This window comes from Melanerpes formicivorus, unplaced genomic scaffold (genome assembly GCF_026170545.1).
Source record: "Melanerpes formicivorus ecotype bairdi unplaced genomic scaffold, bMelFor1.0.p_v2 SCAF_22, whole genome shotgun sequence".
NCBI lineage: Eukaryota > Metazoa > Chordata > Aves > Piciformes > Picidae > Melanerpes > Melanerpes formicivorus.
In genome coordinates, this window is record NW_027142374.1 from 6582675 (window position 1) to 6606704 (window position 24030).

A 24030-nucleotide genomic window follows, 5' to 3' on the forward strand; every position below is an offset into this window, starting at 1 on the left:
CATGTCTTAAAGAGAAACCAGGACCTTTCTGACCTGTAACAAAGAATGCTTCTGAAATATCACCAAGGAGCAAGAAAAGCAATTGTATTAAACGTTGTTAGTACTTCATGTAATTTAGATAGGTTCTGAGGGTAAACAAAAACAAGGTAAGCAGCTGTTTAACTTTAGCTCTTGAGTTAATCATCAAAAGTTGCTGTTTCCACCGCAGCCAAACATTAAGCAGTTAACTGTGATCATTTTCCTGGTTGCTAATCTGTCTGTCATTGAGAAAAAAACAAATAACAAACCTGACTTTCAAAAGGTTAAAAGGACCCCTGGAAATAACTTGCTCTCATTTCCTCTCTGTCACTTAGCAGTGTTTGCAATGGGTAAAAAAAGTCACGTGTCTTAACCATTATTTTTACAAATCACTTTCATTTAGGTTTAGTAATATTTTTTTCTGGCCTTTTTTTTTTTTATGAACAAAAGTAATAATGATCTTTAAGGGAGCAGCAATTAGGTATTTCTGATTAAGATGTGGGAAAAGCTTGATTTGCTTCCTAGGGCTGATTTCAGTGTCACCTGTTTGTGACAAGGATAATATATAAGAGATAAATGTGGAAAAACATAAGCATCACCAGTGCCACTGTGGCTTATATGCCATCCCCCTTTTTTGTAGCATCCAAGAGCTGCTGGTCCTTTCTCACGTGCTTCTCCTTGTAGTTTCATCTCACCCACCAGTGAATGACAGCGTGCTACATGCAATGAAATGCTCTTGATTATAACACAAATCAAATAATAAATGTCAGAATGCTTACCCATTTTGAAAGTTCATTGAAAAAATACCTGAAGTTCTCCTTCCTGTTCAGCTTTGCTCAGGTTTCTACATGTGTCCAAGTACATCATCTTTTAAATCTATGTTTTGATTTCAATCTCTGAACTGTTTCAAGAACAAATGCCTGTTTTAGTTTTGGTCAGCAGCAATGAGAAGATGTGAGTAGGATTTCACAATGGAGGCAAAATCCATAGTCATTGGTGTGGAGGGGATGACCTGCAATTCCTGCGTTCAGACCATTGAACAGCACCTTGGAAAGATGAGTGGTATCCATCACATCAAGGTAAAACCATCACTACTTCTTCCAAAGCTTTGGATTTTAAGAGGTATGATGATAAAGTATGTTCCAGGGGGAAGTGTGTGGAAAGAATGTATTCTGTACATGGCATGGGAAGCTAGTGTTAGAAGTGTCTCAGTGTATTTCTGGTGTGAGAGAAACCAAACACTTGGCACTAGAAGCTAGGTCATTGTATGTTACTCTGCTTTGCAAAACATTGTGCTTTGCAATTAAATCAGTATTGTGAAGTAATGAGTAAAAAGGCAATAACAGGACACATTTAAATATAATAAAGCAAAAAGCCCTTGAATTTACACTGTGAAAACAACCAAAATCTCCTTGTCCCTTATACTGAATAGATGTCCCAAGCTTCCATGCCTTCTCTGGCTTTTTTCGAACTGATAGCACACAGTGGACACTTGCACAGGTTCAAAAGCATTGGTGGGCTTGAGGTGTCCAGTTAGCCTTGTGGTAGTTGACCTACCATGAAAGATGAGGCTGTTTTGTTGTGGTTAGTGAAATACGAGTAGCAGGTAGTCCAGGTGACGAAGGAAACCCTTGTTAGCCCTTTCAAGCGTTAGACATTTCCTTTGTATTGTCAGTGAAGAAATGAGAGGAGGAGCAGCAGGGCTGCTGTCTCCAATCGGTTACAGAGCTGCATGGTTTGCCCATAACTCAGACTTCCTTGAGCTGACTTTTAACTTTTTTTTTGTTTCTTTTCTCTTAACTCAGAGGAGATAATCGGTATTTCTTTAGTATTTTTTCTATTATGAGCAAAATATCAGATCTTAGTGTTCCAGGGTGAGCTCATCATTCCTATACAATGCTTCATTGTACAGTAGTTGCAATACTGGAAGCAATTTAAAAATTGGGAGGTTTCTGTTAGTTTTATGAGCTGAATATACAGATGGCTTGAGATGGGAGAAGGGAGAAAGATTCATACTTAACTGATATGCCTACTGTAGTGTCTTTTACAAACTTGCTTCATTCCTTATGTGAAAGGGTGATATTAACAGTTTTGTATTTAGGTTTTAAGGTAGAGACCTTAGTCCAAAGCTGAATGCTACTTCTGAAACTACTCTTGGAAATAGAATACATTACAAAAACTTTGTCTGAGTAGAACAAGGCTGTAAGAAACTTTGAGGTCATATTTATTAATTATCCTCATTATAATATCACAGCTTCAATTTAGCCAGATCATTTGTTTCAGAACAAATCTGAGAATAGTAAAGCAGGGTTTTGTTTTAGTGATAATGAATTAGGTCAGCAAGGGAGATGACTGTTAGATGGCTAATACAGGCAAACAGCTGAATTTAGGTTATTTCTCCTTCAACTGCAATGAAACCAATAAATGTCCATGTTCCTAATTCTGCTAAGACCCATAACTGTGACAAAAATGAAGAAAGGTGGTTCTTAAAGTTATTTACTTGGTCTAATTTAATCATGACCATGGTCTTCAGGTTGTACTTTGCCCAGAGGAAAGACAGAATTGAATGATAACATGTTGGGCCTCTGGCAGTCATTGTCTTTCCCTTTTGGAAACTGCAGTAATTGTATTTGATACATCATCAGCTGGGGGCAAATTAAATTGAGGATGTTTGTACCATCTGATGTGAAAGGTTAGTACCAAATCAGGACGTCTCTGGACCACTAAAACGTAGAGAGAGGAAAACCAGCTTTAATATTTTTTAATATATCAAATTTCCAAGGTGAATTTTGTTCTGTGCAGTCTGATGCACTTTGTTGCTCATAGGAAGTTCACAGCCTGTGCCAAAGATGCCTAGAAAAACTGGACTCCTTTCACTGCTACTTAAATCTGAGTTTTTTTCAAAGCATGTTTTATTCCTTCCTTGTAGCCTAAGGGTAATTACTACTCACTGCAGAATTGTACCCGTGATTAGAATTGTTTCTGTGGGCTGTTTAGCTTTGGAGATTTAATTGGGTTAAGTCATCTCAATTCAAGAGAGTTTGGCTCTGGAGGTTTCATTAACTGCATTGATGCTGTCTGGATGTCATAAGTAACAGTGGCCAGACAGACTTGTAAAGGATTCTGAAACTGGTGTGAGGAAAGAATCATCTGTACTTTCTAGCTATGTTGTTGCACAGATGAGCAGAAGTCACTTTGTGCTGGCTATTGGTATGGCTTTGTTCTTCATGGTGAGTAATGGCAGATTAATATACTGGACAAGAGTTAGTAATCTATGCAAATAAATTCTATTTCTAGTCTCATGCAAGGTATTAATTCTGTTGTGGTTTTGTTGTTGTTGTTTCTCCCTCACAAGGTATCTCTAGAGGATAAGAATGCAGTTGTTGTTTATGACTCCAAACTGCAGACTCCAGCAACGCTGCAGGAAGCAATATATGACATGGGATTTGATGCTACGTTAGCTGATTCACACCCACAACCTGTTTCACCTGACACTGTTTTTCTTACAATTCCTACTCAGTCAGCTCTGTCATCTAACCAGATCTGTAGCGCACTGCTAAAGAACAAAGGTATCCTGGATGTTAAAATGTCCTCTGACCAAAAAACAGCTGTGGTGACTTTCCTTCCTTCCATTATCAATGTCAAGCAGATCATTTGCATGGTCCCAGGAGTAGATTTAACTGTCTCTGCACCAGAGGTAACTCCTGGAACTTGGGAAGATTCCAGCTGGTCTCAAGCAAGCAGCGTTGTGCTGCGCCTGAAAGTAGCAGGGATGACCTGTCACTCCTGCACCAGCACCATTGAGGGCAAGATTGGCAAACTGCAAGGAGTCCAGCGGATTAAAGGTAAAAACTTAGTGTGTTTTCATGTAAATTGAGGTTGGTAGTGCTACTCTCTGATGGCATTGTGGAGGTGTCTTGGGTTTAGATTAGCTTAGTGTGACAGTTACTCTTTGTGGTACTAGCTATGATACCAGCTATTTAGGTACACCTTTAATTTGGGTCCTTTTATTCACTTCTAGTCCAAACTGAGATGAGGCTGTGTGACCATATTCAGTGGTTTGCTTTGTATTAGTAGTATTTCATAATGGTATAACCAGACATAGAAATCTCCAATACTAGATGTCTTGAGGATCATTGTAATTAATATTAGTTTATATTTTCTGTTCCAGTTAAAAATTAATACTGGCATGCCTGTAATTGGATCTAAAAAAAAACCCCAAAATTCTTTGTTTAAATAGCTTTGGCATCAAATTGCCACAGAACCCTGACTAAAAGGATGAATTTAGTAAGAAGTAGTAAAAAAAGTACCGGGGAAAGAGCAAGAAGTTGAGGAAAAGTAGAGTTAAAAATTGTTGTAATACAAGTAGTTTGGTATTTACTGAAGCAGTTCAGTCTTTCCATTGCAGTTAGATTTCTGAGCATATAAAGCATTCTTGGGGAGCTTTGACAAGATCTGTTGTTCACAGAGCAGCATGTTTGTTATGCACACTTGTTGTTTATTTTTCAGTGTCCCTGGACAATCAGGAAGCTGTTGTTGTCTACCAGCCTCATCTAATTGCAGCAGAAGAAATAAAACATCAAGTAGAAGCTGCAGGTTTCACAGCATCTTTCAAAAAGCAGCCCAAGCCCCTCAAGCTCAGCGCTATGGACCTAGAGAGGCTGAGAAATACTCAGACCAAAGGCTTTGAAACAGAACCCAAAGAAAACTCAAATGTGAATGATACAAAGACAGTTGTCTTCAGAGTTGATGGCATGCACTGCAATTCATGTGTCCTCAACATTCAGAGCACCGTATCAGCACTCCCATCAGTAACAAGTGTAATTGTTTCATTAGAGAAGAAATCTGCTATTATAAACTATAACCCACACTTAATTAGCATAGACCTCCTGAGAAAAAACATTGAGATGGTGTCTCCTGAGACATTTAAAGTCAGCCTTCCTGACCATTATGAAAACGTACCACTTTTCCCCACGCTGGCATCTCCACTGAAGTCTCCTCATCCAGCTTGGAAGGATGCTAGCCAGCCACTTACTCAAGTTGTGGTGATAAATATTGAAGGGATGACTTGCAACTCTTGTGTGCAGTCCATTGAGGGAATCATATCCCAAAAGGCAGGTGTCAAATCCATTTGTGTCTCTCTTGCAAATCGTAACGGGACTATAGAATATGACCCTCTGAAAACGTGCCCAGAAGACTTGCTTTCCTCAATAGAGGACATGGGATTTGATGCATTTTTACCAGGTAATGACATCCTGAACTTCTTAATTTAAAGGGATTGTGCAGTTCTGTTTATAATTTGCTGCCACCCAAAATGAAATTTAACAGTTGGCATATCACAGAATCGCAGCATGGTAGGGGTTGGAAGGGACCTCTGGAGATCATCCAGTCCAACCCCTGCTAACGCAGGGGCACCCACTGCAGCTTGCCCAGGATCACAACATCCAGGTGAGTTTGGAATCTCTCCAGAGAAGGAAACTCCACAACCTGTCCAGGCAGCCTCACAGGAAATAAATTTTAACTCATGTTCAGATGGAACCTCCTGGGTTCCAGTTTGTGCCCATTGCTTCTTGTTCTGTCTGTGGGCACCACTGAAAAGACTGGCCCCATCGTTTTGCCCCCTTACATTTTGTTATTGCTGAGCATTGAGAAGATGCCTTCTCAGGCTGCTCCTCTTCAGACTAAAGAGACCCAGTTTGTCAGCCTTTTATTGGGCTAAATTGACCACAACATGTGTTTTTGGCTTCTGTAGTACTAGCTCGTACCTTATAGCCATGGCTATTCATAATGTCCTGAATTTTCTTTCCAGCAAGGGCGGAACTATCTGTGGCAGTAGCCCAGCCCTCAGCCGAAGTGCAGCTGGAATCTCACAAACCTGAACCTCTCTCCAAAGTGTCCCCAGCCCACCTTAGCAGACAGGAGACAAAGACTATATTGAAGTGCTATGTCCAGGTCACAGGAATGACCTGTGCTTCATGTGTAGCCAACATTGAGAGAAACTTGAGAAGAGAAGATGGTAAGAGGTTTATGTCATTGTAATCTGTTACATTTTAGAGTGTTTCCTTTAGAGAATCCATCCAGCTTTTGTACAGAATTCTGAGTGGGTGGGTTGTGAAAAGAAGTTGGTGTATCAAGGGTGAGAACACAGTCTGCTCACTGTTGGTTGACAGGATGAAAGCAGTGTTGTCCTTGCTGCTTTGCGGGCATGCTGGCTAGAGACTGCCTTGCCGAAGCAGAAGTTAGGGTCCTCCAAAGACAATATAGGGACCAAATATGGATCCTTTTGAAACAAAACCGAATCTTTCTGCTAGAGAAATTTGCCCAGGTCTACAACTTAAAGGCAGGAGCTTATGTGCCTGTGTTAGGAAGGGACCTGTTAGAGAAGGACAGCATTAATATGGATTAAAGAGGTCTAAGTTAAATTTGGCTTTGCGAGTCAGGACAGCTATATCTGTCCTGACAACTTCTCTCAATGTGCTGATTATATTTGCAGGAAGCAAATAGTTGCATGACTGTGATGTAATGAAGAGTTATTAATGTAGACTGTGTTTAATTATTGTAATGAAGGTGGATGTGCTCCAGGTTAATTTTTTTCATCCTTGAAAATGGATGGATCGAAACCCTTTTAATTTGTGCACAGCAGGATTGCATATTGTTAGATCTACCCTTTCTCATACATGTTCTGCCTTGAAGAACAAGCTTTTAGAAATGGTAAATGCAGAGCAGAAAAATATGCAAAACTGTATTTGAGAAGTACTACTTTTGAGTAAGACTAGGTTGTCTTTTCATATACTGTGGGTTGAACTCTTGTAATTACCATAGGGTTATAGAATGGTTTGGGTTGAAAGGGACCTAGTTTCAAGCTCTCCTCCATAGGCAGGGACACCTTCCACTAGACCAGGTTGCTCAAGGCCTCATCCAACCTGGCCTTAAACACCTCCAGGGAGAGGGCATCCACAATTAGACTGCTAAAAACATACAACTCACATGGGGTGATACTTTCACCTGTCACACCTACACTTGGGTGCTTTTGTTGCATTGCTTATCAGTCTTCCAAAGGTTTTGATGTGTTTTTTTCTGTGTACCTACAATACTTCCTCAGTTTCAATGAGTTGCCTCTGTGCCATCACATTACCACAAATGCAGTGTGTTTCTGAAGCATGACCACACCTTTTATATTCTAGGAATACATTCGATACTTGTTGCCCTGATGGCAGGAAAGGCAGAAGTGAGATACAATCCTGCTGTCATACACCCTGCAGCCATTGCAGAGCTCATACGGGAGCTGGGATTTGGAGCCACCGTGATGGAAAACTCTGGTGAAGGAGATGGAATTCTGGAGCTTGTTGTAAGTTAGGGATTAAAACCAACCACCCTTGTCTTTATTACTTTTATGTATTGGATGTGTTTGTCTAAAAGTCCACTTCCTAAAGTAAACATCATAGAGCTGATTTTTCCTAAATTAGTGTAAGAGCGCAGCAGGTATGTATCACAAACTCTGCCTTGTCCTGCAAACTGTGCTGGCTCATTGTTACTACACTGAAGACAGAGACATATCCCTGTGGGATTTTGATTACTCTGCAAGATTTTGATTACTCTGCAGGAATTTCCTCTTGGCTTTTTGGTTTTATCTTAGTGTTGGGGCTGTTTTGTAGCCAAGTCTAGCTCAGAGTACCCTAGCTCTGAGCTTGAAGAGCCTGCACAGCTTTAGCAGAATTTAATAACCTCGTCTGTATGCTATGCTTCCTCTGCTCTCATCCTTAACTAGAGAGCTCCCTCCCACTGCTTCAAACCCCAGAAATATGCACTGAATAATTCAGAATAGTCATAAGACCTCCTTCTTTTCCTAGTTCTTTAGATGCATTTACCAAGTAACCTGTGGTTTTAATAACAGGGAGGAACCTCTGTTTTACAGGTGAGAGGAATGACCTGCGCTTCTTGTGTACACAAAATAGAGTCCACACTCATGAAGACTAATGGTGTTCTGTACTGTTCAGTAGCTCTTGCAACCAACAAAGCACACATTAAATATGATCCTGAGATTATAGGTCCTCGAGATGTTATACAAACAATAAAGGTATGTTTCATGAAGGCACCAAGTCTCGTATCCAGTATCCTTTCAGGAGTTACATACCCCAGAAACAAAAGGGAAGACTATTACAGAAAAAAAATCTCTTTTTTCCCTATCTCCTTGCTGCTTGGTGCAGGTTTCTGCAGATTATGTGTGTTCTGGCTCAGAAGCAAAGCTCTGTTATGGTTTTGCCAGAGTTTTTAAACTGAAATACTAGGAAAGCCCAGCTATAGTAGAGTTCAAGTTACCAGTAAGAGGTTTGCAGAAAAATAAATCCCAGCAATGAATACTGTAGCATGTGAGAGGTGAAATAAGTTTCCCGTCTTTCTCCCTCAGTTTCTATGCTTCAGGAATTTTGGAAAGGCACATTTTAGAATAGCATTGGAGTGTTCTAGAAAGGTTGATTTCTACATCAGATTGCTTTTCTGTCTGTGCAAGGTAGCTAAAAAATAGTAACAATCATACTGGAAATAAAGTAAATCTAATGCTGGTGGCAGCAATGATCTAGCAATAACTTTATAGGAGCACAAAGTGCCTTTAAAAGTTGGCTGTTCTCTTTATTGTTATGCTCCTTTCCCTTAGGATTTAGGTTTCACTACTTCGTTAGTCAAAAAAGATAGATCTGCTAGTCATCTGGATCACAAACAGGAAATAAGGCAGTAAGTATTCCTGAATGTATTTAGAGACCTTCCTGTTGTCTTTTTTATTCATTGGTAAAGTTAACGATTTGTTTGTTATGACTGTGCAAGACTTGCAAGCTAGAATGGTGCCCAGCTCTTGCCTGCAAACTGAATCTCTTTTCTTGTTTTGAATCTGAGGTGGAAAAGGTCTTTCGTTGTGAGCCTGGTTTTCTGCATTCCTGTCATGGGGCTGATGATTTACATGATGGTTATGGACAGTCAAATGTCAGATGCTCACGCACGTCACAACATGAGCGATGAGGAAATGGAGGCCCTTCACTCCTCCATGGTCCTGGAGTACCAGCTCCTGCCAGGATTGTCCGTTATGAATTTTCTGTCGTTTTTGCTCTGTGTCCCTGTACAGGTGAGTGGGAGTAGGACCACTTCTAGTTTGTTGGGCACAAGCACTCATAATGGAAGGCAATGTAGAAATTAGATTGGAAAAGCGACAGTGTTTGTGTTGGTTCAGAATGCTCTTGAGGTTGTTCTGCGCTTCTGCTGCTGCCAAAATAAGTGGTTCCAAGGACTGTTACGGGCAGGCCAGTCAGTGTAGAGGTGCTGTGCAGCCCGGCAGCCTCCCTGGCACTCCACTGCTGGGTATGGGGAGGAGCTGGTGGAACTGAGTGGAGGTGAGAAGATTTGATGGTACTGGGATTTTGCATGAGAAGAGATGGAGAAGGCAAATAACACAAATAATGTGGGTGTCCCCTTCTCATGGGGGTGCTGCTCCTGTGTTACAAATGTGTGTGTAAACCACAACTGCTGCTCCTTTTGCAGATGTTTGGAGGCTGGCACTTCTACATACAGGCGTACAAAGCACTGAAGCACAGAACTGCAAATATGGACGTGCTGATTGTTTTGGCAACCTCCATTGCCTTCGTCTACTCATTTGTTATTCTTCTGGTTGCAATGGCTGAGAAAGCAAAAGTAAACCCTGTAACTTTCTTTGACACACCCCCAATGCTCTTTGTCTTCATCTCCCTGGGCCGGTGGCTAGAGCATGTTGCAAAGGTAAGGAAGGCAGAAACCCATGATATCTACAAGCTGCAAGACACTGAGAATCCTTGTTGTGTACCTTTAAAAGAAACATACCATGAAAAAGCTTTGTTAACTTCTTTTAACCTTCCTTGTTGTAAAACCATCCTGAGTAACTGAACCAGTAAAAAATATGAAATGGCTTAATGTAAATGCAGAAAGTGTTTTTAATAGGGTAAATTGCAACATCTGCAGTTGTCATTTACCCAGCAATTTTTGCTTTTCAATAGCATAGACAGAAAAATATGAAAATTATTATTCTAGGGTAAAACATCAGAAGCACTGGCAAGACTAATTTCATTACAAGCTACTGAAGCTACTATTGTTACCTTGGGCCCTGGTAACGTTCTTTTAAGGTATCTTGCTTTGTCATTTGCTTTTTCTGTTGCTCCTTTTTTTTTGTTGTTGTTAATATGCTTAATTCCCAGACAAATGTTACCATTCTATAGAACTTTGAAGCAAATAACTCCATATTTGCCAGTTATAAATGTTAAAAATACCCAAAAACTAACATTGCTCTGAGTTGTTTTGTTGGAATCTTGATAATTTTTGCCGTCCTAAGAAAATGAGTGAATTTTCTCAACTGGAAAGCGAATAGAATGATGATGAAATCATCATAGTGCTCTTTAAAAAGGCCTTTATTCTGCCAATTTTTTAAGTTAACGTGCATCTGGGGGATTATGTTTTGTGTCTAGTGAGAGCTCCTTTAGCCTGGGTAACTCGAGTTAGCAATCTCTTACTAAAACACTCTACATACTTCTAGTGAAGAGCAAGTTGATGTTGAACTGGTTCAACGAGGAGACATTGTCAAAGTGATCCCAGGAGGCAAATTCCCAGTGGATGGTCGTGTTATTGAGGGACATTCTATGGTGGATGAATCCCTTATCACAGGTAAGAATTTCACAGAATGGTAGGAGTTGGAAGGGACCTCTGGAGATCAACCCCTCTTTCACGGCAAGTTCACCTAGAGAAGGTCAAAAAGGAACACGTCCACATGGGTTTTGAATGTCTCCAGAGATGGAGACTCTACCACCTCTCTGGGCAGCCTGTTCCAGTGCTCTATCACCCTTAAATTAAAGAAGTTTAGATGAACTTCCTATGTTCAGGTTTGTGGCCATTACTCCTTGTCCTGTCATTGGGCACCACTGAAAAAAGCCTGGTCCTATCCTTCTGACTCCCACCCTTGAAGTGATTGTAAGTGTTTTATAAGATCTCCCATTAGCCTTCTCTTCTCCAGACTAAAAAGCTCCAATTCTCAGTTTTTCATCATAATGTTCTAGTCCCCTGATCATGTGTGTTGCCCTTTTCTGTACCCTCTCCAGCAACTCCCTGCCCTTGAACTGGGGAGCCCAAAACTGAAGGCAGTATTGCAGATGTGGCCTTAGCAGGGCAAAATGGTAGAGAGGGAGGACTTGCTTGCCACGCTTCTCTTGATGCACCCTTTGACTTTTGCAAGTGTAAAAATGTTTATTTCCTTAAAATGAATCTGACAAGGGAAGTTGAAGGTGATGTTTTCACTCTTCAAATTGCATGTCAGGAGTTGGTAGCTATTATAATAGCGCTGAAAAATGTACCTTACTATTTGTGATTGCCCTTTCCTTAGGTGAAGCGATGCCCGTGACTAAAAAACCTGGCAATACAGTTATTGCAGGTTCTATCAACCAGAACGGATCACTCCTGATTTCAGCAACCCATGTTGGAGCTGATACAACTCTTTCCCAGATTGTAAAACTTGTGGAGGAGGCCCAGACCTCAAAGGTAGAGTGCTACCAAATGAAGCATTTGGGTTTTGTCTTACCATTTAGGCATCAGCATTCCAAATCTTGAGAAGAGCAGTTAAGGTTGCGTAGTATTTTGCTGAATAAGGATTATGCAGAGATCTGCTCTTTCAAGTCTTATTAAGTAGGTGGCTACAAAGTGTGGTATGATGCCAGCAGCTGTGATTATATCTGTCTGAAGGCACATGATGTTGCTGGAGCTAACCAGTATTTCTTCTTCCTAGGCTCCTATCCAGCAATTTGCAGACAAACTTAGTGGCTACTTCGTTCCTTCTATTGTGGCTGTCTCTGTCATTACCCTTTTTGCCTGGATTATAATTGGATTTGTGGATTTTGAAATAGTAGAGAAGTACTTTCTGGTAAGTCAGTCTCCCTAAACACCTTTTGAAATGCTTAAAAAGCAGTTAGTCCACAAGTCTACTAGGCTGTAATGGTTCCCTTTCTGAAGTATCCCTGCTGGCAGTTGCTGGCTATAGACGATGATGATGATTATTAATAGTAATAATAATTACTGTAATTACATATTTTATACTATATCACTCTTGCATTTATACTTAAAATGATACTGCAATGGTTAAGCAACTCCTGAAAGTTAGTATTTAAAAAGAAGTGAATTTAAGGAAGGAAAAAAAAAAAAGGTAAACATCAGAATTTCCCAATTTCCATCCCTTCTCTGTGGGGAAACAAAATTCTCTCTGTCACAGCCTCCACTTCTGCATCTAGAAATCAGTGGAGTTCATCTTTATTACAAGTGACAGAGGAGAATGATCCTAACTTGTACCTTGGAACTACCTAGATCACAGGTTTCTTGGTTCCTGACTATTTCTGATTTAGAATTTATTAGTTACCAGAAAAGCAAGCTTCATATCCACCTTGTTTGTGACTTCGTTGGTAGAAGATCTTTATACTACGTTATATTGCAGCATAAAAGAGTTGTCATAGCATATGGTACCTGATTAGGTAAATATCCCATAAGTAAAACAGATGGTATATGCAGTACAGAGCAGAACTTGGTCACTAGTTAATTATTAATTAATTTAATCACTAGTCTGAGCTCTTTCATGTTTTGCCTATACTTTACTTGTTAATATTGGTATCTTAGCTTATATATTTGCAGGTTTTTTTCGACATCCAAGGCAGTGTGTAGCTTGAATATATTGTTTGTATTGTTCAGTTTCTTCTGTTACTGACATAAACCTCTGTCACCAGGGCTACAACAAGAGCATTTCTACAGCTGAAGTGATAATCCGCTTTGCTTTCCAAGCCTCCATCACAGTCTTGTGCATCGCATGCCCTTGCTCTCTGGGATTAGCCACCCCAACAGCTGTTATGGTTGGGACTGGAGTAGGAGCCCAGAATGGCATTCTGATCAAAGGAGGAGAGCCCTTAGAGATGGCACACAAGGTAAAGGATGTAGGTCTTTGTTACAAAAACTTCGAAGGCTGGTACTTGTGGCACTTTGCCAATTGTTGCCTGAGCAGATCATTAACACATGTGTCAGTACCTGTTAGTAAGGGGGGGCATGATCAGAATGTGCTGGTAAATTTGGGGAAATTGGGGGTTTCTCACAGAATCCCAGCATGGTTGGAAGTGACCTCTGGAAGTGATCCAGTCCAAGCCTTTTGCTTGGGTTACCTGCAGCAGGTTGCCCAGGATCACAATGTCCAGGTGGGTTTGGAATCTCTTCCATAACTTCTCTGGACAGTCTGCTCCAGGGCTTCAGCCCCCTCACAGCAAAGAAGTTTCTCCTCCTGTTCAGATGGAACCTCATGGGTTCCAGTTTGTGCTTGTTGCCCCTTGTCCTGTCACTGGGCACCACTGAAAAGAGTCTGGCCCCATCCTTTTGCCGCTCAACCCTTTAGCTATTGATCAGCATTGAGAAGATCCTCTCTCAGTCTTTTCTGAGAAAGCTCTGCATTAAAGCTTTGTTCACTGACTCAAGTCATCCTGTTTTGCTGCAGGTAAAGGTGGTTGTGTTTGACAAAACAGGTACTATCACACATGGAACTCCAGAAGTGACGCAGGTGAAGTTTCTACTGGAGGGTAACCAACTGCCACATCATAAAATGCTGGCAATAGTGGGGACTGCGGAGAGCAATAGCGAACATCCTCTTGGAGTGGCAATAACAAAATACTGCAAAAAGGTAAGTTCTTGGCTCAGGAAGGTTGTGTTATGAAAGAACCTTTCTGGCAGTACTTAGTATCTGTCAGTAGTCCTGTGTTATTTAGAAGGTAATTGATGTGTCCACCTGGGAAAGTAGAAAAGTGAGAAGCCACATGAATCACTTAGTACAACATTAGATGCACTGGCTATATAATTATATTTTGATTGACTTAATATTTATCTGCTCCTGCTAGAGTTCTTTGACTGCTCTTTGTTTTGTGGGGTTTGTAAATGCAGCATACTTTTATAGATTTCAGTATTTTCTCACTCTGCATCTGTTTTCTTTAGGAACTGGACTCAGAAACTCTTGGGACTTGTACAGATTTTCAGGTAGTCCCAGGCTGCGGCATCAGTTGTAAAGTCACCAATATTGAAGGATTGCTCTACAAGAAAAATAAAATGGTTGAGGAGAACAATATTAAAAATGCAACACTTGTGAAGATTGAGGAGAATACAGATGAATCTGTGCAGCCTGCTTTGATTATTGATGCTGAACTGCCAAGTAAGACAACTCTACTTTATAGACTGAAATGGATCATTCTTGCTTTTCTGTCTTTAGGAGCCTTAAAAATGAGGTCACTTTGTTCTACCCTGGAGAACTGAGCTTGCATCAAGGCACGCATGAAACAGTTTTAATCTAATTTGTTTCATGCTCACAGGTTGTGCTCAGGGACATGGTTTAGCACTGGACTTGGTAGTGTAGGGTTAATGGTTGGACTGGATGATCGTAAGGTCTTTTGCAGCCCAAGCAATTCTCTGATTCTATGATCACTCAGGATGTGTTGATAAATGCAATCTGAAGTAACATCTTGAATGTAGGGCTGGACAATCATACATCATTTGTCTTTCAGCACTCTGTTTTGCTTTGCTTCATTCCAAGTTAGCATTTGTGAGCCAAAAATTCTGTGTATTCGCACAACTGACTGGGTTTCAGTCAAGAACAGCTCATTGTAGCATCTTTCAGCTGTATTGGGCTGTGATATATAAACAGAAGCACTGATAAAGGGACTTGACTTGTGATTCTTGGCCTGCTCATGTGGTAACTACCCATTACTGAAGAAATGTTGGTGTCTGTCTTGGCAAAAATATGGCAAAAACATTGGTGGGACAGAAAGTACTGAGTGAGATTTTTCTGTGTGGGTGCCCTAATGATATTTCAGTGCATACTGGATAGGATTAGCTGGAGGGAAGCTTCCTGCTTATCCACATGGTGGTAGGATTTTTATTTATTTATTTACCTAATTAATTTTTTTTTTTTTAAATTTCAGCTGCTATGACCGCTCAAAAATACTCAGTCCTCATTGGGAACCGGGAATGGATGAATAGAAATGGCCTCCTTGTGAAGAATGAAGTTGATAAAGCCATGATGGAGCATGAGCGGAGAGGTCGCACGGCAGTTCTAGCAGCTGTGGATGGTAAGTTCAGTGCTGTCTTTTTCATTCAGAGGTAGGAAGTTAGCTGTAATGTCATAGCAATTATAACTGAAGCAGAACAATGGGATGAAAAGAGATCATTAGCTAGTTTTATAACACTTTCATCTAGGAGAGGCCTCTTACTGCCTGCTTTAGTTGACAGGGAAGTTAGACATAGTGCAAAGACTTGAAGGAGCAAAGAGGAAGGAGGAAAAAAAGGAGTTTTTGTTGTTGAACAGTCTCTGTATTGCCTTAAAAACTGCTGCCCTGATACCTCTTTTCATCTTGCTTCTTACTGTTGGTATTACTATATCTGGAATTGGTCTTACTGGAAAAGTTGTTTTGTTTTGTTTTTTCTCTTAAAGCATTAAAGATCTTTATCACAAACACATTCTTTCTGTTAAATTAGGAATGCTTTGTGGCTTGATAGCTATTGCTGATACTGTGAAACCAGAGGCTGAGCTGGCAGTCTACACTTTGAAGAGTATGGGATTAGAAGTTGTCCTAATGACTGGTGACAACAGCAAGACAGCAAGATCTATTGCCTCTCAGGTAAGCTGTGACACCTGTGTTTGGAGCTTGACCACCCACAGGAAGCATGTTCTGTTGTGTTGATACTGCTTGTGGCTGGCATAGAACTGGTCTGCTGTGGAAAATGGCAATGTCAACACGTCTAGAATAAGGGGAGCATGCAGGAAGCATTTTTTTTTTAATAGAAGTAACATCAGCTTTGAATTCAGGGCTGTTTTCATACGAGATGTCTTTGGTCTTTAGCTTGTGAGTAATAACAGATTTCAATTTTCCTAATCACACTACAAAAGGCAGAAGCTTCTCATAGCCAGCAGAAAGCTGCAGAACAGTTTTGTGCTTTCTCTCCTTAGGTTGGCATCACCAAAGTGTTCGCAGAGGTTCTTCCCTCCCACAAAGTAGCAAAAGTGAAGCAGCTACAAGACGAAGGAAGACTGGTGGCCATGGTCGGAGATGGTATCAATGACTCCCCAGCTCTTGCCATGGCCAATGTGGGAATTGCTATTGGCACAGGAACTGATGTAGCTATCGAGGCAGCTGATGTTGTTCTAATTAAAGTAAGAAATTGAAGTGCTTCATTAAAAATTATATTAGCAGTTAGAAGGCCCAGTTTGTCCTGAATGATTCAGACCCCTCTTGAGGTGTATGGCCTTTATAAGCCAGGAGAACTGGAGCAGAGAAGAGATTGTTGTCACCATGTTTGCGTAATGTAGTGCAATTACCCTGTGAAGGAAACTTCCCCATTTTCTGGCTACTGTAAATTTTGGGGCAACTGAAGCGGGCAGAGGAGGAAAAAGTGGCCTGACCTTTGGCAACCATAAGTTACTTCAGTGACACACCACAGGGCCTCCAGGTTTATAGTTGCTGTTTCTTACATGTCAGCAACACCTTGACAAAAGCTGTGGTCAGTGTCTAGAGCTGTGCTGTGTGGTGCCATGTGTGGGTTTTTGGGTTACGATGGCTTCTGGAATAAGATTGCTGACTGTGGGCTCTATGCAAACAAACTGGAGCAGCCTACAGGATACTTACTGCATGTAGTTTATTACATCCAGCATATTCATAGAATGGTTTAGGTTGGAAGGGTCCTTGAAGATCATCTGATTCCACCCCCAACACATGATATGGTTAGCTTTAAGAGAGGGGTATGATGACACTATATGTGTGCTTTTTTCCTCTCTCATTTCTCCACTAAACATTAACTTACAGGATGACTTGCTGGATGTGGTTGCAAGTATTGATTTATCCAGGAAAACTGTGAAAAGGATCCGGATTAACTTTGTCTTTGCTCTAATTTATAACCTCATTGGAGTCCCCATTGCTGCTGGTACGTGAAGGTTTCGCTGCAGTGATGAGATTGTGCTTCGTGAGTAGAAGACTGCAGTGATTTACCACTCTGTGGAAGAGTGCCTGCTTTCTGTATTTCTGACTGTCAATAAGTGCAGAGTTTTCCCTGCCTGGGGTTGTTGCTGTGGTGTATTTGTGAGCTGTCCTTCTTCCACATTGTGGCTATTTTGAGTATTCTCAGGATGGCAAAATAGCTTCAAGATAAAAGGTTTATATATGAGCTCGTCCCTGTGAACAAGCAGCTTACTGCAAGGCGGGTGAGACATGCTTATCTCTGAATTTCAGGCTGGTTGACACATCCAGCTGTAGGTTGTAGCTGAGATAGAACCCAAATATTGATGTATTAAGTATTCGTCCTTTAAACTGTTTCTTTTAACATTGAAATACAACTAAAATTGTAAACTGAAATTGTAAATGTTACTGTATGCTGTGTATGTAAATATTATTGTGTACTGTTATCATTTTCTAGGTGTCTTCATGCCCATTGGTTTGGTTTTGCAGCCCTGGATGGGGTCTGCAGCCATGGCTGCTTCCTCCGTTTCTGTTGTGCTTTCTTCTTTGCTGTTAAAGATGTAAGTATGTACAGTTTTATGATTTGGAATGTGGATTTAGAACTCGAGTCTTTCACTTTGAGTGGCAGAAAAGAAGTGTGGGACCAGGACAGATTTCAAAGCATTTTGAGGAACAGTTCAGGCAGGTCTGTGTTCAGCAGCAATTGGTTGTGCTCTTGCTTGAGAAGGGTCAATTGGTCCAAAGCACTTCAGACAGCAGTGCTTCAGATTTCTAATGTGAAGAGAAGTGTACAAATGAGAAATGTGTTCAAAAGGGAGAAATCCTCAGTGGCCTTTGTGTATCTGTAAGAAATCTGGTCAGGATATGCTAGCTTCTGAGACAGTGAAGCTGCAAATGCCACACTGAGGGTTGCTCCATGTGTCACTATTACTGTTCCTTGTTCTGCATCCCCTGGTAGGAATGGTGTCTCTCCTGTTTAGTTAACACACCAGCTTTCAGAAGGAGAGTAGAAGAGTTGGTCATCAATAGCTACAGCGATCCACTCTAAGTAGACACATCTTGACAGTGTGTTGTGCAGATGCTGGGCATCTCCAAAGCAGTTAAATGTTGAGTGATGCTTGTCACCTTTACCTTTCTTATGTGTCATGGCCAAAAAGCACTGAATTAACTTCTCGTTGTGCAGCAGCATTGTCACATTTGAAGCTTTCATTACTGTCTAATCATTCAGATAGCAAATGTCCTCTAGATTGGGTGTAGAATCATTTAAGCTGGAAAAGACCTTTAAGATAGTTAAACTATTAACCTAGCACTGCCAAGTCTGTTGCTAAAGCATGTCCCTCAGCATGTCCCATATACATGGCTTTAGAAAGCCTCCAGGGATAATGATTCAACTACCTCCCTGGACAACCTGTTCCTGTGCCTGACAGCCCTTTCAGTGAAGAAATTTTTCCTAACACCCAAACTAAACCACCCCTGGCACAACCTGAGGCTGTTCCCTTTCATCCTGTCACATGCTACCTGGGACAACAGACCAAGCAGCATAGTAGTAGGCAAGTTTCTTTCCATGTTTTAGTGTGCTTTACTTCAGCCCTGAGATATGTTGTCATCTCTTGGGTTTTTTCCTTCCTTAGGTACAAGAAACCAAGTTCTGAGAAGCTTGAGTTCCGGGCCCGTGGCCAAATGAGGCGCAAGAGCCCATCTGAAATCAGTGTTCATGTTGGAATCAATGAGACTGGGACAGGCTCTCCTAAACTCAGCCTAATGGATCGGATTATCAATTACAGCAGAGCTTCCATAAACTCTCTCTTCTCAGACAAGCGCTCAGTGAACAGTGTCGTTCTTAATGAACCAGATAAGCATTCGCTGTTGGTGGGAGATTTTGGAGAAGAGGATGACACAGCATTATGACACTCACCCATCCTCTCACACTAAGCAAAAAAAAAACCTTAAGCAAAGTGGCAGAACAACCGAACAGCTGTCTAGGACTCTGTGCGTGTGCTGAATATTTCTGGAGGTCTCTTCAGATGTGTTTCTTCTTTAATGTAGAAAGGTAGTTTTTGCAGTGACTGTTCAGGGTCTTTGTTTTTCTTAAACTATATTTGCCAAAAAATCGGTGCAGGGGCTGTTCCTGCTTGCAAACAGAGCTGTGTTACCACTCCAGGAAGCTTGCAGTGTAGCATGTTTTTGACAAAATATCAAAATACTGTTATGGAGGCTAAAGAAACAGAAACTTACTTCCCAGCCTGATGACAGGCTACTTTGTGTGTAGTCAAGTTTAGTGCTGTGTTAAAATGTGATTAATTACTGCATCTGCAAAATACTAAAGGATCTGTATTTGCAGAAAAATGTGCCTTACTTCACATCTCTTGCAACCCCCTTCTACCAGGGATGGTTCCTCTCCAATGCCTTTTGTTTTTACAAACATCTGATTCTAGCTTTCCACACTCCTGCCTTCCAATTGCCTCTCTGTTTGTGGTCCGAATTCCTGCAAAGCAGAGATAACTGAGAGGTTTAGGTTTGCTTTCTAAAGTCATACCCACAGTAACTCCAGAAATCTCTGTCCCGGTACACTCCTACTGCTAAGGTTTTCTGCTTGAAGGTTGAGTGTGATAGGAGGTTTGCTCACTCCCAAACTCTCCTAAACCAAAAACACCTGCAACATCGAGTGATGCAGTGTTAGCTGAGATGTTTAGCTTCTGAAGAAGGCAGCAGTGTAGCTAGTGCTCACTACCAGTATCCGCTAACACTCCTGACATGAAGCAGAGTAGTTTGGGCAGGTGTCAGGGAGACTGCCTTTAAAATCCTTACAGTTCAGTCTTTGCAGGTATCTGACCCCCCTTAGAGGATTTGTTATGTATCAGATACGGTACTGTCGTTATACCAGGAATGGTCCAGAATCCACTCCACAGACTGATCTAAACATCCTTCGCTTGGGATGTTGAGTTCCAGGCTTTGTGAATTAAAAGATTCTTCATTTCTTGCTGAACTGAAACATCAAAATGCAGGTTTTGATCCTTAAACTGTGAATATTAGCAATATTCTCAGTGAGAAAAAAGGAGGCTTGTCATCTAGTAGCTACATCTAGCTATGTGTTTGTCACTTAATAAACCTCGTGCTTTAAATCCTCTGCTGAGGTGGCTGAGGCAATTCTGGGTTTGGTAATGTTGAACTACATCACAACATACAGTTCATGGTGTAAACATGGAATTCCACCTTGTGCTTGTAGAGGAGAATTACTCAGTTCAGAGTATGATAAAGAGATCTCTGTAATCTTTTAGTTTTTAACTTGAAGTCTGATGTCAGTGCACAATTTGTGTGTCTAAGAAGTCGTAAGTGAACAGCTTTTGCTCTTTATCTGAGAACTACCAGAAAAATACCAGTGCCTGGAATCAGAAGAGTCATGTTGTGGGAGACTGCTTAGTGAATCGCTGTATGTGTAACATGATTTGTTTCTGTCTCTAGTTTAAAAACCAAAATATTTCTGTTGCAGGATTTAGGCTCCTAGTACCTCTACATGATTATAGATCATTTTTGTAAATCAGATTCTTGCTGCATGTATATATTGTAGTGTGAAGAGATGCTTCAATACATTACTGCAAAGCCATTCCATGAGATACTGTTCTCAGTTTTCAGCAACAAAGCTGTTTCTTACAAAGCAGGTAATTACCTGAAAGCTGTTTGTTCATATCATGATGGATTTTCAGTGCTTCGTGACCATGCAAAGTGTTTCCAAAGACTTTGGTTTTCATATTTATCCACCCTCATTGCTGGTGTTGTTCTTAGCGAGATTCTGGAGATGAAAGGGAAATATTTTACATATTTTTGCCTGGCTGGTGCCAATGTGTGATCTTAATCATGTAGCGCAGACCCTAGCATGCTTTCAGATGGGAGTTCTCTTGCAGGTGCTGGTTATGGTGTATACGTACCATGGCATGTAAAGCACAGACATCATGTTCTTACTGCAGGAAACAGAGAAGTGATTTCAGGTTAAATTCCATGTTGGCAGATACAGCAGTGTGAATGATTGCTCCCAACTATATTTTAGAACACTTTGGCTTCAACCTTTAGTTGTCCAAATGATGCATGCGTTGAATGGTTACAGTGGGATGCTGCCTTTATCACCAGCTTTTTCCCAGAGCAGGTGTACTTCCAAACGTTCCCATTTTCTGTGAAACCCAGCATTTGATCCAGCTACAACAAAATACAGCCACTCTTCAAAACCAGGACTATTAATGAGATACAGAGGTGATTTTTGAGGAATAAAGAACAGCAAAACGCTGCCTAGGAGAGAATGAGAAAGTAGCTTGTAAGGGCAGTCAGAGGACCAAGCTCTAGAGGAAGTAACCAAGCTGAAAAGACCAGTGTTAGTCCAGGAGTGAGTGGCTGTGATGAATCTGGGCTTGAGTTGAAATGAAGCTTTTAAAGTATAACAGCTATTAGGTTATGAGACAGCTCTGTTACAGCTCATAAAGGCACAATGCAAACTGTTCTGAGCTTCTAGAAGAGGCCTGCATGAAGTGATGCCAGTAAAAGCAGTGGTCAGGACTTGCTCGCTCAGGAGGTCCCTGTCAGTCCAGTTCTGCTCTTTAGGGGTATCTGTCTGGACTTGTCTTTTGAAGTTGGATTTAAGATACTGTGTGAGTAATGTATAGCTGATTAGGACATTCAGAGTCTAGATATTGGAAAATAGAGTATCTGTCCAACACTCCCCCAAAGGTTTGCTATGAACTTGTAGAATGTTTTAAATGCTATATAAGGTGCTTTTTGTTGAAGAACCAAAATGTTTTTCAGTTTGAATGTGTAGTGCAAGTGAAATCATGTGGGAGCTCAGTGCTTTCCCAAATGTAAATGTTTTAATATGTAAATGTGTTGCTCTTCTTGGAGGCAGTTTGGTTTCAAAGTTTTAAAATGTCCCTTGGAAACACACAGTTACAAAGGAAATTGTATTTACTACTTTGTCTCTTTTACTGTTTTCTGTGACTAGCTATTTATGAAACAGCTACTCTATTTAAAAAAAACAAAGTGCATATGCTGGAGGCTTTAAAGAAATGCTCTTTGACTCTTCCAATAAACTTTTAAAAGAGTAAACACTTAACATTTTATACAAAAATGAATGTGAAGCTGACTATCCACAGTGGAAACAAATAAGCATTTTTATTTATTGAAGGGTTGGTTTTTTTCTTTTTTTTTTTGCCTAGATATTCCAGTTACATGTTTTAAACTTGAGACTTTTTTTCTTACTCAGTTTTGGTATGAACAATGAAACTGAATGCTGTTGTGGAATGCTGATCCAGTGCTGTTACATTTCTTTACCTCTAGAAACATGTAGCCTCACATTTCCCATTCTGTGCCTCCATCATGTTATTGGCAATTATAAGCTGTATAATAAAGATGTAATATCCAAAGGCTGTTTTGAACTCTGTTCTAGGATCTTTATTTCTTTGCTGACTTGACAGATTCTATTGCCGGCTGTGAAGAATTTCTCCCCGTTTCTTCCTCTGGTCAGTTAAAAAGTCAAATGTGGCAGCTTGGGGATGTTATGCTGTTACATTTGCCCTGCAGGAGGTTGAAACAAGCACATACAGGCTGGAGCTTCTGAGAGCAGCTTTGCATGTCACGTGTGCTTCATCTTCCCCAGGGAAGAGTGCTCTGGGTTAAATGGGAAATGTGAAGCACTGTTGCTTTTTGCTTGCGCAGCAATAAAGCTGAGGATCAAGGTTTCTTTTGTATGTTTCCAGCTCTGCTAAACTGCATGGCCTAGAGTGAGATACTCAACCTACATCAAACTGTAGAGCTGTACGCAAATGGTACTAGTGAAAGCTGGGAAATTGTGTAATAACTGTGGTGTATAGAAGGTGACTTGCATTACAGGATCCTGGTCTGCTGGAGGTCACGTAGTCAAAACTTGGCCAAGCAGGTGAGATCCAGCTGGTTGCCCAGGACTGAGATGCTGAATATCTCCACAACCTCCTTGGACAGTCTGTTCGAGTAGTTAGTCACCCACACAGTAAAACACTGATCTCTTATTTCTGTGTGTCAGTTTGTGCCTCTTCCACTGTCACTGGGCCCTACTGCCAAGAGCCTGGCTGAAGTGCTTTATTGCAGTCACTTGTGTTCCAAAGAAGAGTGCCAAGCACAAAGGGGTGAGGACAATGCTGCAGTAACAGAAGAAAGTCCCTTTGTAAGCTCCCCAGCTTGTTAAAAGTGGTCCTGGCAGCCTGGCTCATGCTTGCTCATGGTATCTCATGGCCAGCACTCCTCCAGGGAATAAGGTAGAAAAAGGTGAAAAGCCTGAACAGGTCTTTTATTTATGCGCTCTCTAGAAGCATCTCAAGCATTTGAAGTAACCACCCACTGAATGCTGCAGTACTCCTTTGAGCTGTTACATACAAATAAAACCATATACCTTACTCTGTTCAAACACTTGTGTTTGTCAGGCTGCCTCTCCATTATGTCTTGAGCCTGTTTGCAGGTAGGTTGGACAGGCTGGCATCTGGAATTTCGTGGTGCCATTTTTATTATGTGGTCAAAAGAATGATTCCTGTTTGGTTGTATTTTTTTTCTGGATTGCTCATGCCAGGGTCCTACAAACGTGAGGTCCCTGGGACCTCAGCTCATCTCTGCCTAGCACTGAATTGATCTCATTGGGAGATAGCATGGAAGTTTTTTCTGTTGTGCAGCATGGTGAGAGCTTCCCCTGGTGACTCCTGTGCCTGGGATGACTCACTGCTTGGCAAGAGCCAGATGGGCAGATCCTGCTGCACTGAGAGCAGGCTGGGACAGGGAGTTCACCAGACCATGCTTCTGAGAGCATGAGCTAGAAAGAGAGTTTCTGAGGCTAGCTCTACATCAGTGAGGCCTGAGGCATCCCATGGGCTAAACACATCTAGTGACCACTGCTTTTAGGCAGCTCTGCTGTTGGGACTAACTTTCCATCCAGGTCTTCCCAAGATGAAAAATTTCCCTTTCAATGAAGACACACCCTATA

The 24030-nt window shown here is 41.1% G+C and overlaps 1 protein-coding gene across 2 annotated transcripts in view; it reads left to right on the forward strand.

The window, feature by feature from the left end:
• ATP7A (ATPase copper transporting alpha) overlaps positions 1–22450 on the forward strand; it is a 28386-nt gene extending 5936 nt beyond the window's left edge. For both annotated transcript variants that reach the window (XM_068151992.1, XM_068151993.1), the window contains exons 2-23: positions 948–1097; positions 3374–3863; positions 4528–5262; positions 5828–6034; positions 7203–7366; positions 7934–8095; positions 8672–8748; positions 8908–9133; positions 9547–9780; positions 10069–10160; positions 10568–10695; positions 11408–11562; positions 11807–11941; positions 12792–12986; positions 13544–13726; positions 14035–14248; positions 15015–15161; positions 15568–15710; positions 16040–16243; positions 16893–17010; positions 17500–17602; positions 18674–22450. In XM_068151992.1, the coding sequence (XP_068008093.1) occupies positions 990–1097; positions 3374–3863; positions 4528–5262; positions 5828–6034; positions 7203–7366; positions 7934–8095; positions 8672–8748; positions 8908–9133; positions 9547–9780; positions 10069–10160; positions 10568–10695; positions 11408–11562; positions 11807–11941; positions 12792–12986; positions 13544–13726; positions 14035–14248; positions 15015–15161; positions 15568–15710; positions 16040–16243; positions 16893–17010; positions 17500–17602; positions 18674–18950 (4497 nt within the window). In that variant the 5' untranslated portion in view covers positions 948–989 and the 3' untranslated portion in view covers positions 18951–22450. The remainder of the gene's footprint in view (positions 1–947; positions 1098–3373; positions 3864–4527; positions 5263–5827; positions 6035–7202; positions 7367–7933; positions 8096–8671; positions 8749–8907; positions 9134–9546; positions 9781–10068; positions 10161–10567; positions 10696–11407; positions 11563–11806; positions 11942–12791; positions 12987–13543; positions 13727–14034; positions 14249–15014; positions 15162–15567; positions 15711–16039; positions 16244–16892; positions 17011–17499; positions 17603–18673) is intronic.
• Positions 22451–24030: the final 1580 nt, after the last annotated feature.